Consider the following 13,422-nt stretch of genomic DNA (forward strand, 5'->3'; position numbering starts at 1 on the left):
AATCATGCAGGCAGATTGGTTAAAAAAGTTTTCTCTCTCAGGAAACCCAGCTGATTGCATCCAGTCGTTGACTTGCAGCATTCACTCCTCCTGAAAGAGCGCGGCGGACAGTCGCCTGCATTGTTTCTGGCTTTGCAGCAATCCCTCATGCCGAGCATGCATGTAGCGACAATGGAGAAGAAAACTCCCCTTTGATCTTTGACACCTTCTTTAGAACCAGGCTCAGTGTCTCTGCGCAAATTCTCAGTTATCTGGGTCATGGCAACAGTAAACAGGCTTAAATCGGAGGCAACCAGAGGATCAGCGTGAACGGCCATCCACCACGACCGACTGGGGGATTAGAGAAGACAGAGCAGGCGCACAAAAAGAGCACAGAAGCACTGATCCTGGAGTACTTTCTATGTGAGATTAAAGTAAACAAATAGATAAATAGATCCTTACATCTGAATGGTAGATCCACTACAGTGTGAGTGGATGGGAATTTCTCTCCAGATTGTAGCAAACATATTTGACTTGCAGCAACATCCAGTTTAAAGTAGAAACTCCAGGAAAAGGTTTTTCACTTCAATCACGGATATAAAAGTCAAAGAGAGATCTGGTGCACAAAGTCATTACCTTGAAGTTTATCAAATCATCGTTAGTCAATTTTATATAGTGTCCCGTTTTGGTTTACGGCCCATCCTTTTTGTAAATATATCGAACGCTGATAATTTGTTATGGCTGCACGTGTCTAAGTGGGTGTGTTGTCGCCGATTTCAGAGTGAGGCTGGTGGAGAGAGGAGCGCCTCAGAGTCTTCCTCTGATGGAGTCTGGCAAGGTGGGATGCACAAGATAGACTCCTGTGTTATAGACTAGTTTTGCTAAGTGTTGATGGAACATTTTTATTTTTTTTTTTCAGATTCTTCCAGGTGTCAGGGTGATCATTGTGAATCCGGAGACGAAAGGCCCACTCGGTGATTCTCACCTGGGGGAGGTAATATGGCTGACGCGGCCCTCTTGACGCTACAGCGTGCCCGTACCAAAACAAAGCCCCCCAGAGCTGAACAAACAGCATATTTTTTTTGGCTTTTTTGTTTCTCTTTCTCAGATCTGGGTGAACAGCCCGCACAACGCCAGCGGCTACTACACTATCTACGGAGAGGAGAGTCTTCAGGCCGACCACTTCAACACCAAGCTCAGCTTCGGAGACCCGCACACTTTATGGGCCCGAACTGGATACTTGGGTTTTGTAAAAAGGACAGAGCTGCTGGACGCAAGTGGAGGTAAGCAAGCAGATCAAAGTAAAACTAAATTAAAGTTAGACAGGAAGTAAACAGTTGGAGTTAGTAAGTTGTAGCTAAAGCTATTTGCAGATGAGTAAATGTGTGTGAATACACAACGCCTGTCAAAACAGTTCATATTTATTGTGTATTTCTTTTAAAAAATGAAGAGAAGCCAAATAAGATCCAACACTAATGGCAATCATCCATAACTGTTTACAAAATGATCATAAAGTGTCAGTGGAGAAATCACAGCACGGTTATCGTCAGAGCTTTGACACCACTTGAACTTTTCCACATTCTCCCTCATTATAGACCCAACGTTTAAAGTATTTTATTGGATTTTAATGTGATAATCCAACACAAAGTAGTAGATCATTGTGAATAGTAAGGAAAATTATACATAATTTGGAGCATTATTTACAAACAAAAACTTAAAAATTGTTCATTACCCCAAACCACATTTCGCTAGCCTGGGTGCCATCCCGAACTTAGTCCCGCCCACAACGTTTTAGGTCGGGAAGTTCGGTCTGGCATTGCTCAATAGTAGCGCGAGTATGCTCGCCCAATATCTGGCGGGCCAATCAAATTGTCAGGGTGGGCTTTATACGATGATGGACAGATGATCAACAGTAACGTAATCAACCACGTCACCAAAGCGCGCTTGGGTTGAATTTGTTTACAACAACGATGGCTGCCGCTGGAGAGTTGAGGTGTGTAGATTCTGCTATTAGGTCTGTTCTAGAAGATATCGACAGGTTCGTGTGTTGAAGGACTCCTTGGATCCTTACATTCTTTTTGCAACACCGGAAAAAATCGTTGACGCTCGTCTTCTTATGCTAGGCTAACAATTGAGTTCCGTTGACAACAACTATGCGTCGCTTAACATACGTCACACACTCTGTTGCTCTTATTGGTTGTAGGTCTATCCAATTGAGTGCAGAGGAATTTTTTTTCCTGGTTCGTTCGAAACACGCCCCATAATCACAGCTCTATGGAGCAGTAGCAGACTCAAATTCTGACTAGAATTGAGTATGACCATGTCAGGCTAACATTGCTGCAATTGCTGCGAAATTTTGAGGTATGTCTTTACCTTATTGATTTTCATCCAAGTTCTGCAACATATTGTTAATTGGACAGAGGTCAGGACTTTGACTGGGCCATGCTGATACATGAATATGTTTAGATTTGTTTGATTAGGTTTCTGGTTCGCCTGCTGGAGGGTAAACCTTCAGCTCGACCTGCGTATTTATCGCCATCCATCTTCCCATCAGTTCAGCGCAGCTCCTCCGTAAACAAAAGCATATATGGCTTGTGGCAAACTGCAAACGGGACACATGATGCTATCTTTAGACAGTGACGTTCTCCTTGCCTCTCGTCCCATCAGGGCCAGATTTGTGGAGAGCAGGACTAATACTTGTCATTATAGAACAAACCTCCGAGGACTTGGCAGAACATCTGTATTTACGATTGGCTTAAATTACGCCCACATAGTATCTCTTTACCAGGTGATTTTTATCTTGACTCATCAGGATAATAGAAGCAGATTACAAATGCACTCCCAACCTTTTCAGATCCTTGTTTGTCAAAACTTTTAAACCCCATGTAGCCTTTTCCTTCCACTTCACTATTGCACGCTAAGCTCTGTACAATAATCACAATAATTACACAGGACAACCACTGGTCTACATTTTTCTTTGCTCACTCTGTTTCAGATCGGCATGACGCTCTGTTTGTGGTGGGCTCTCTGGATGAGACACTAGAGCTACGAGGGTTACGTTACCACCCCATCGACATCGAAACCTCCGTGTCAAGAGCTCACCGAAGCATTGCTGAGAGGTGAGGGCGCCGCTGATGCTTTTGTAATCCTTAAAAGGTCCCTATTTATGTCTCCAATTACACACTGGTAGTTGTTAAGAGTAAAAATCTGAAGCTTCAGCAGTGTTAGCTGGCAAATAAAGCATATAATCACTCGTTACGCTTCGTGGAGCTTGTCAGATACACAAGAGCACAACGCCTTGCTGTTACAAGGATCTACTATAGGTAGATTAAAAGTGAACACTTTCAGATCGTCTCGTTAGCTCGGTAACAAGGTCCAAGGAGGAAACCCACACTTGCCTCTCCTCAGCGAAACCCCAGCTCATTCCGGGCCGTCCCGAGGCATCGATAGGGAGATGCAATTCCTGCAGCTAGATCTGGGTTCCCAGGTTCTCCTCCCACTCCAAAGTGAAACATCCTGATGCACGACCCTACTGTCAATGTGAAAAACAGCACCTCTACTCCCAGCTCCCTCCAGATTAAGCAGATACTCTCCTGGGCTGTGCACAGCAATCCTACGGGGAAGACTTTTACTTCCTTCCCACCCAGTTCCTTTCGTTTCTTCCCTTCCTCCCTTGAGTCCTTCCTTCCTTACTTCCTTCCCCATTTAAAGGTATACTATGCAACCGGGGTTGATTTTCCAGCGAGGCTCCCCCCAGAGGGCGAAAGTAAAAGTGCACAGTCATAAAGATGCTCAGCTGTTCTGGTTTCTCTGTCAAGCCAGGCGCGGTTGTTTTGAGCTTAGCAGACAGGCGAACGCAACCAAAAGTGGAAAAAACGGCAGTACAAACAATGACTAACACAGTGAAAGTATGAACATGCACACAGAGAGAGAAACCATTCCAATGTTACTTACAATCGCATCAGCAGAAACGCGAGGTCCGCGTCAGCCTTGCAGCCTTCTTTTTCTTTTAGCTCTCGCCATTCGGGAAAAAGCTTGCCTGATGTTCACCCGTGTACGACTCCTCTCTCTGTCCAGAGCTCTTTTCCTCTTTCTTGCCTGCTCCGACATGGGCTTTCGCTGTTTTCTCGCTGGTTCCGCCATAACTGCACAAATATCGCCACTGCGCTAGCAACGAGCATGCCTTTCACTGGGGGCATGTAGCAGTTCTCGCCGTAAAGAAAGACCGACTCACGATGCACACAAGACTTCTGAGCCTGTGGGTGCGGGCTGAGTGCTCCTGCAAGTGCAAGTACGGTATTTCCCCCACAGACCACCAGGGCGGCCGAGAAAACCTTTGTTCAACCTGAAATGACTCATTTAATCATCCAAAACGGTATGGAACACATTAATTAACTGAAAAATGTTGCATAGTATGCCTTTAAAGCCTTTATCTGCCATAAGGTCACAGTAAACTGTAGTATTGTACATTATTTAGTTTGTTTACAATAAAGGTAAAGGTTTGAGAACTCTGGAAACCTGAGTCTGAAGTTTGTTCAACGGTGTGTTGGAGCCCAGCTGTTTGTTTTCTGTTATTCTGAAACTTTTAACCGCTGATGCGAACCTCCTGGCTCTCGCCCCTGGCAGTGCTGTGTTTACCTGGACCAACCTGCTGGTGGTGGTGTCGGAGCTGTGCGGCTCGGAGCAGGACGCCCTGGACCTGGTGCCCCTCATCACAAACGTGGTCCTGGAGGGCCACCACCTCATCGTGGGCGTGGTGGTGATCGTCGACCCCGGCGTCATACCCATCAACTCCAGGGGAGAGAAGCAGCGCATGCACCTCCGCGACTCGTTCCTCGCCGACCAGCTGGACCCCATCTACGTCGCGTACAACATGTGAGGCGCTCGTGGCCGCCCGGGTTCGGGTTTTGGATGAGCACCAGCGACCGGTCTCGACGGGAGAGTGTGTGTGTGTGTGTGTGTGTGTGGAGCAGAAAAGCATGAAGCACGTACGTGTACAGACACGCGGCCCTGTGTGACACCAGCATATCTTCACCACTGCATGTCTGTGTTTGGGGTTGAGCACTGTGTTTTTTTTTATAGAAACAGAGCAATTTTGCAAACAAGGCAGGTAACATGCGCGGCGAAAGGAAAAAGCAAAGCAAAGTTTCTGCTGCGTTTTTTTTTTTTTTTTATGTTTTTTTTGGTGGAGAAATGACAAAATGAGGCAACAGGTCACTTTGATAATAAAAGCTGTCGTCCTTGTCTTAGTGGAAAGTCTGTCCCCCTTCCCCGTCCACGCAGAGCTACTAATCCCAACACAACTTGAAGTATTTTTGTACATGCAGCTTTCAAGCAAACTCGCACACAAACGCTCGCCCTGAGCCCCTTTTCGTTTCATTTCCCAGCAACGTGCATAAGGGGGGCAAGCCATGGGAACAGACCTCTTCCTCAGCCAGTGTGCATATTTAAAAATCTATTTCCCCTCCTCTTATTGAAACCAAATAGATATTCCCGCTTTGATATATTTCCTGCCTTACAAAACTTCAGCCATACATTCCTATCTTGACTTTTATTGAATTTGCTATTAATGGCTTCATATTCTTCCTCGATCCGTGGAGCAAACGTTCTCACAGGTATCCAAAAGGGATGAGAACAAAATAAAAGAGCCCATATTCTGTACTGTAACAACAAAAGGGGTCTCTTTGTATTTTCGATACTGTATGTCACTGTATAGATATTTCTATTTGTATAAATGTATAATTGTTTTGCTCACCTCTCCCAGCTGCTCCTTTCTGAATCAATACCTGAGCTGGGAGGCTGTCACAGTAGCAGGAATAAGGCTGTAAATAAGATATACCGGTTAAAAAGGACTTTTGTTTGAGGATATTAGCTATATAAGGGACTAGAAGATGAATAACTTTCAATCATTGTGTGTCGGGATGGATATAACGTTGCACTTTTTAAAGAGAAAAAAAAATCTATTTTATTATGACAATAAGGCATTATGAGCATATGGTTCAGGAGCATGTTATTCTGAGCAGAGTAATCCAAGTTTACTGGGAGGGCTATCACTGTTAACGCAGGAACCTTCCCCCGTTGGTGTCGGTAAGGAAGGTTACGAAACTACTTAAAACGACTGTTTTCAGGCTGACGGGTTACATTTTCACTGAAAATCTGAAGGTTCGGTCCACTTCTGTTCATCTCACATCCATGGCCACCATGCTGGCAGATAGACATGATCCTTTTTAGTTGTGTGAAACATGGAGCGACAACAAGTTCAAACCTGGTTCCTCTCCACACCCAAAAGTTCAAACTGTATTTTTTTTGTGTGTGTGTGTGTGCTTGTGTGTGTGTTTGTGCGAGTTTTTGTGCAACTTTTTGTATATAATTGCTTTGAGCTCTAAAAGCATTGTTGTTCGTACTGTAGCCAGCAGAAGGTAGTTCAACACGTGTCATAACTTATTTTCTGTATTCAACCACTGGAAGTTGAAGCACTTGTGAATGCACCTGCGAGGCTGAGCCACACGCAAGGCGCCATCAAGAGGAAAATAAAATGCCATCTGACGGAGAAGGGCATAAAAATACTGCGCTTCGTGAAAATGCTCTGGCCAGAAGTTGACATCCATTCATCGTACGCGCGAACGTCACAATAATTTGGGGTTCTGATTTAATTATTTGAGCCGTTTATATTGAATGGTAATACGAGAAATGGCTTTGATTCAATTTTACATTTCAAATTTACATTTTAAATTTAAGTTCAAAAAGAATTGGGTGCACAAGTTTGAATTTTCCCTAAATCTACATAAAAAAAGACTTAAATATATTCACACTGCCTCAGTAATATTTGATTAAGTGTCCTTGAGAAACTCACACCTCGACTGAGCTTTTGATTGCCGTCTTCTTGGGAGAACCAGTAGGGTTTATCTTAATTGGTTTGTTTTTTCTGACACAGACCTTTTTAAGCCTAATCTAACCATTTTCAGTAGGTTGAAGACCAGAAGCTTAATATTAGTTTGCTGTATTAAATCCTAAACCACTTTAGATGTGTTTGGGACCATCGTCCTGTTGGAACACCCAGTTGTGTCCATGTCTTAACCATATTGTTGCTGATTTCTCCCCTCTTAGGACCAGTGTTCAGATGTCAACATTTGCAGCCCAAGCTAAATTGCAATCCTTTGTCTATAGTCGCTTATCCGTGTTGGTCGTGGTGGAGGGGTTAGTGCCCGTCTTCTCCTGGGACTGGGCAAGAGGCAGGGTACACACACGCTGGACATGTTGCAGATCCATCACAGGGCAACATAGATAAAGAGGACAAACAGCGTGAACACACACACACACACTCATACCTGAGGGCAATTTAGAGTGAATAACCTATTAGTCATGTTTTTGGACTGTGGGAGAACAAGTAAACCCTGTGCAGGCAGAACCCAGACAGTCCTTAGTGGCTTTTATCGAACAGTAATTCAACAGAAAATGGAGTGAAGAGAGAAGGGGAAGACGTGCAGCGAATGGCCCGCAACTGAACTCAGGACCACCACGTCGAGGACCATAGCCTCGGTCACCTATCAAAGCTAAGGTTATACAAGAAGCCTGTTGACGGCTACAAAAAAAAAAAAGCATTTGCCGAGGCAAATGTGACTAAATATTAACGGGGTTGTGTGTATATTGTTAAACTTACATTGATTTGATCCACTGCAGATTAGGAAAACATCTATAAAAATGCAAACTTGTGCACCTATTTTTCTTTTGTTTGAGATTGAAATATTTTTATAATTTTTCCACCGCTGATGTAATAAGTGTACCCAAGATAAGTGTATGTAAACATCTGACCAGCAATTATGGGCTTTTCCTTGTGCTTTAACCTTTAAAGGTTCTTTGTAATGGCTTGCACAGTATTTCAGTGATGAAACCTTTGTGTCAGCCTACAATTGTTTTTCTTCTTCTTTATTTAATATTGTCACCCTTTGCAGTTGCCCCATTTTACCATTCAAACAAGTCTCGCCAAAATTTTGGAAAGATTTGTAAACCTTAAAGATAATCACAGACGAACATCTTAACAATGCACTTTGCACTGTTCAATAATCTTCGGCACGTCCTCCTTCAGATAAAACATTTAGTGCCACATTTTAGTCCAGCTCTGACAAAAAAAAAAGGGTCCAATAGCACTTAATTTTAGCTTTAACACTTTGTCTCACAGTCGCAGCAGAATGTTGGCATGACTCGGCCACGAAGGAACTGGCTCCAGGTACATCCCATATTTGATGCAGTAGGAGAGGTAAACCGGTATGAGACTAAACTTTCAGGGAGTAAAACAGAACTGGACCTGATGAGAGCAGGATCCATAAACTGGATATTTCACAAAAATTAGTATCTTTGTAACTTATGGGAGAGCTGAGATGACAACTAGAATCCATCTGCCTGCTTTGCTGGGAAGTCTACAAGGGCTTCTTTTGGTTCCTACTCTTTTATTATTATTTTTTTTCAAACTTCAGAATTCTTACACTATGCAATCCTAATGATGGTGCGATGCGATTTAATTTCAAAGTTTGCACAGTATGGAAAAATAAACATGATGCTAATTTTTTTAAAGACTAAGAGGAATTAATAAAATCTACCCAGCACTTAAGATTGCATTCATCTCTCTTGAGTTGTTTTGTCAATATTATGTGTATGCACTCTGAATATGTTGTATAGTAATTAATCTGTGAAATCTACATTTGCTTCACGAGGGTTTAATCCACTGTCTTTAGAGGGGTTTTAACTCAGTCTGTTAAAAGATATAGGTGGTACCATTTTGCTTTCTTCCATTTTGGTTTGTTGTACTTTGTTTTATACTTAATGTATAAGTAATGCAGAATAAACAAACATTTAATCATACGGTGTGCCTGAATGTTTCTGCATTTATGGTAGTGATGCAACACAGATGGAAAGTAATGACAGAAAAAAAAACTACCTTTTTTTATTTTAATCTGAATCTATAGTGAGGTATCACATGTTCAAATATCCCATATTCCTGCAGTGCTTATGACAGAAAAAACCTGAAAACACAGACAACATTGGAAACCTATTTGTTTTCTCAGAAAATGGCGACAACCAGTTTAAAATTTGCAATGATTTATTCACAACTTATTTCATGCTTAAAGCAACACGTGGACTCCAGTGAAAATGAATGTGTGAGGAGAGATTATACATAAAAGCGCATATCCAAGAGATACAAACACTGCATTTCCTTAAGAAGTGTTCAGAATATTAAAAATATTGACCAAAAATCTGCGGCACAAAAATTCATAGGGCTTTCCAGTTCAAAATTCGGTCAAAACTTCCCACCACTTTAAAAGTTTACCAATATATTGGAATAAGACTAAAAGAACTGCTAAGAACTGTGTTTCCATGTCAGACTAGGCTGTTATAATTTAAGAAAAAATAACTTAATATTTAAAGCAGAATATATTTTTAGATAGATAAAAAAATTATATTCTAATCTCAGCATTAAGTCTAGCAGGTTAGCAGCACTTCTAAAAAAAGTGCATTTAAACACAATGTTTCTTTCTTTCTTTAAAGATGCTATTAAGAACGTTGGGCTTAGATTTTAATTAGAGATAATAGTTTGGTTGAACTGTAATTTGACCCCAGTACAGTTTTGGATCCCTTAAAAAAAAACAAAGAAAAAAAAAACAATCACAGTAGTCTAGCCTTCTTGTTGAAACATTTCACAGATTAGTATTTCAGAATTAGACTTTGAACTAAACACTTTACTTTGTGGAAATGTTCCATTCCTCTGATTCATCCTTCTGATTATTTGAGTCTAATTTAGCCATCTGAATAATACAAGTTTGGGGGGACGGGGCATTTGAGTCTCTAAAAGATCATGAGTAGTTACATAATCTGAATGATTGCACAACTGAACCATTAATGTATTATTCGCAAAAGTGAATTTGCTTAAACTTTAAAAAGTTTAAATTCAAATCTTTTGCAACTACAAGTACAGAACTACAATATGTATCTCACACACACGTCCCATATTTTATTTTACCCTGTGTACATGTACAGTCTTATTCAATAAATTCGAATATGCATTTCTAAGAGCCATGTTATTCAGATTAAAAGTACTTTTTGAAAAAACAGAAACAATCTTTAAGTCAGTATTAAACGTACTTTCCATTACACACTTATTTCTGTAAGAAACATTTTGCTTTTTCATTGGTACAATCCTACGGAGCCCCTAAGGGGACATGGAGAAAAAAATAAAAGGAAAGAAATCCCGACTTATTATCGCGAGATCCCGAGAAACTAAGTCGAGATCTCGAGATCCCGACTTATTATCGCGAGATCCCGACTTATTATCGCGAGATCCCGACTTATTATCTCGAGATCCCGACTTATTATCGCGAGATCCCGACTTATTATCGCGAGATCCCGACTTATTATCGCGAGATCCCGACTTATTATCGCGAGATCCCGACATCAGTACATAACGACCTAATCACAGTGATGGAGGACACCCACCCATGGGGTAGATATATAGATTTTTATTTCGAGCTTGGGCTTGAGTATAAACACATTAAATCAGTGCTTGACAGCAGACATGGATTTAGTATTAGTGAGAGACATCTGAAGAGAGTTTTCAGAGCGCGGGGACTCATTCGGCGCAAGTCCTTTTCCGACTTGGCAGTTTTGGTAGAATTCATTAATAACCAGCTACAGTCCTCTGGACAGCTTCACGGTTACCGATGGATGTACGCTAAATGCAGAGAGCATGGACTTCGTGTGAGAAAAGAAGATGTGCGCTTTGTGTTGAAGGAATTGGATCCCCAAGGGGTGGCACTGAGGCAGGCAAGACGTCTCAGACGGAGAAATTACTTTTCAAAGGGACCAAACTTCATCTGGCACATGGACTCCTACGACAAACTTAAACCATATGGAATATGCATCAACGCAAGTATTGATGGGTTTTCAAGAAAAATAATCTGGCTTAATGCTTACACAACAAGTAGTAATCCAAAGGTGATCGGGGGGTATTACATCGAAGCGGTGCAGCGTTTAAATGGCTGCCCTAGAGTTGTACGTGGTGATCTTGGAACCGAAAATGGCCATGTGAGAAGTTTCCAGCGTTTCCTTGTACCAACGGAACCAAACGAGACCCTTGACAGTTACCTGGAAGGAGCAAGTACAGCTAATCAAAGAATTGAATATTGGTGGCGTTTCCTTCGTAACCAGTGTGTGGAGTTCTGGTTGTCCCTTTTTGGAGACATCAGAGACAACGGTTACTTTGATGGTGGATTTTTAGACAAAAACCTTCTTCAGTTTTGCTGCATGGGGATCATACAGGTGAGTTAATCTTAATAATTTATTTATGTTTGGATAATAATAGCAAACTGAGATCCTAGAGGGATTACTTGTTTTTAAACACAGCGGATGCTGCGCAACTTAACTGCAGCAAGAGCCGGTGGCCGGTGCTCGCACACGCATCCGCTGTGTTTCCAAACAAATAGTCCCAACGTAGTTCATTTGACATTCAGATCAAATAATAAAGTCATACCAGAACTCTGGAGAACTCAACAGAATAGCGAGATCAGTCTACTTTGGACCGAGGACACATTATGGGTTCCAAAGTGTGGTTATATTCTACAAAAAAAGACTAGGACCCAAACAAAGCTTGAATCACAATAAAGGGAACAAATCCTTCCAACGTCCCAAATTAACACACATCATGCAAATGACTATTGAATGTAAAGTGTTTGACATGTTGCTTAGCCGTGATCCTCAGGGAGGTCTGAGGGTCCCTGGGGGAGGAATGGACTCTGGCTCTTCTGCCAGGCAAGTTTAGATGCTTCCATATCAAGGTTATTGTTTTAATATCAGCTCTGTACTGTATGAATAGTCTCAATCTCAGTTATATGTACAGTCATATTCAATAAATTAGAATTTGGGATGAGTACTGTCAAATTAAAAGCACTTTAAAATAACCTTAAAGCAGGAGTTTAGTGTTTTTATTGGTGTGATGTAATATTCTAATCTAAAATGTTATATTTTCCTTAGCTGTAAGCAAGACATCATTTTCATTAACACATAAATGCTATGTGTTAAGTCCACTAGTTTAAGCAGTGGACTAAATAAATCAGTATGACCATGATTTGATCTTGCATACTTGAATTTGCTTAGCTTTCTCAGATGTTTAAATAACAATACACATATAATAATGTGTTTAACCATAGCTGGAGACACTGTAAGTCTTGAAAGATTTTTCCTGAGATGTGAAACATGCAAAATTGTGTTCGCAAACATTGTTGATGTGCAAAAAGTTGAATTTCATGTTAAAATTGTAGTCTAACTGCAGGATTCTTCTTTTTTAAGCCACTTTCAGTTTTGTTTGAATTGAATACAACATGGTGCAAATTTTAAATTAAGGACTTTATTCTCTAACTCATTGAGAATTGATGAAAATAAAATCAATAATTAATAATCATAATGAAATTGGTATTGCAAAGTTTTTAGGAATTCCTATCCCTATTTATGACTCTTATAATTTACTAATTTTAAAACAGATGAGTGTGTATGATTCTCATATTCATGTGTTCTTTGTGACAGGATGAGCTGGATGATACTGCCCAGGTTTGGAATGCACACTCCATCAGGCCATCAAACAACAGAAATGTCCCCAGTGGTCGACCCAATGTGATGTATGCATTGCCTGAGCTCTACAGGACAAGAGACTTTCTTTGCCTTGTTGAAGAGGAACATGTTGAAGTATGCAAAAATGAGTGCATTTCTCGACTGACCAAACCATGTGATCCAGATGTCTTTGACCTCTGCAACATCCTTATGGCAGAGTCCCATCTGACCTTACCCACAGACGCTTACCAGGCTTTGAACTTGTATATGCATCTAAGAGAGGCAATCATTGCATCACTTTAAAATGTGCTGACTGCAAGCAAGAACATTTTTCAGCACCTTTACAAGCCCACTTAGAATGGCATGCAGATGTAAACAAACTGTTTCTTTTCTTTCAAAAGTATTTCATTATGTTCTCTAGAAGGGACAATGAAGAAATGTATTGTTCATTTGAGTTTCATGAACTGCCAGTTTATTCAACTGCTTCTAACCATTTTGTAAATATGCAATATCTGTTTCAGATCAAAATAAACTCTGTGAAAGCAAATACTTACTTGTCAAACAAAGATAAACATAAAAGGAAAATAAGGGTATTTAGTATAAATAATATTTATCTGAAAATGTAATTCTGTGATCAAAACAAAATGCTTCTTTTAAGTGATAAACTCTGTCCTGCCATTCTATTTTTAAAATAAATGTTGCATTAATTAACTTTTTAAAATTTGAAATGCTATAAAGAAAGGAAAAGTATTTGAAACAATCAACATGATACAAAGCAAAATGCATATTTCTTGCCTCTGAAGTTAAGGGTTGTAAACACAATTATGAACTTTTTAAAAAATCTGTAAA

General features: G+C 40.7%; 2 protein-coding genes across 5 annotated transcripts in view; both read left to right on the top strand.

Annotated features, from left to right (window-relative positions):
• dip2bb (disco-interacting protein 2 homolog Bb) overlaps positions 1-8,838 on the top strand; it is a 59,843-nt gene extending 51,005 nt beyond the window's left edge. For all 4 annotated transcript variants that reach the window (XM_036151898.1, XM_036151900.1, XM_036151899.1 and 1 more), the window contains 5 exons: positions 760-817; positions 899-973; positions 1,088-1,262; positions 2,975-3,098; positions 4,606-8,838. In XM_036151898.1, the coding sequence (XP_036007791.1) occupies positions 760-817; positions 899-973; positions 1,088-1,262; positions 2,975-3,098; positions 4,606-4,858 (685 nt within the window). In that variant the 3' untranslated portion in view covers positions 4,859-8,838. The remainder of the gene's footprint in view (positions 1-759; positions 818-898; positions 974-1,087; positions 1,263-2,974; positions 3,099-4,605) is intronic.
• A 1,522-nt stretch (positions 8,839-10,360) lies between these two features.
• LOC118567261 lies at positions 10,361-12,802 on the top strand. Its single transcript, XM_036151956.1, has 3 exons — positions 10,361-11,289; positions 12,550-12,708; positions 12,791-12,802. Exons 1-3 carry the CDS (start codon positions 10,453-10,455, stop codon positions 12,800-12,802), a joined length of 1,008 nt encoding a protein of 335 aa, XP_036007849.1. The 5' UTR covers positions 10,361-10,452.
• The last annotated feature ends 620 nt before the right edge of the window (positions 12,803-13,422 follow it).

This window comes from Fundulus heteroclitus, chromosome 20 (assembly GCF_011125445.2).
Source record: "Fundulus heteroclitus isolate FHET01 chromosome 20, MU-UCD_Fhet_4.1, whole genome shotgun sequence".
Lineage (NCBI taxonomy): Eukaryota > Metazoa > Chordata > Actinopteri > Cyprinodontiformes > Fundulidae > Fundulus > Fundulus heteroclitus.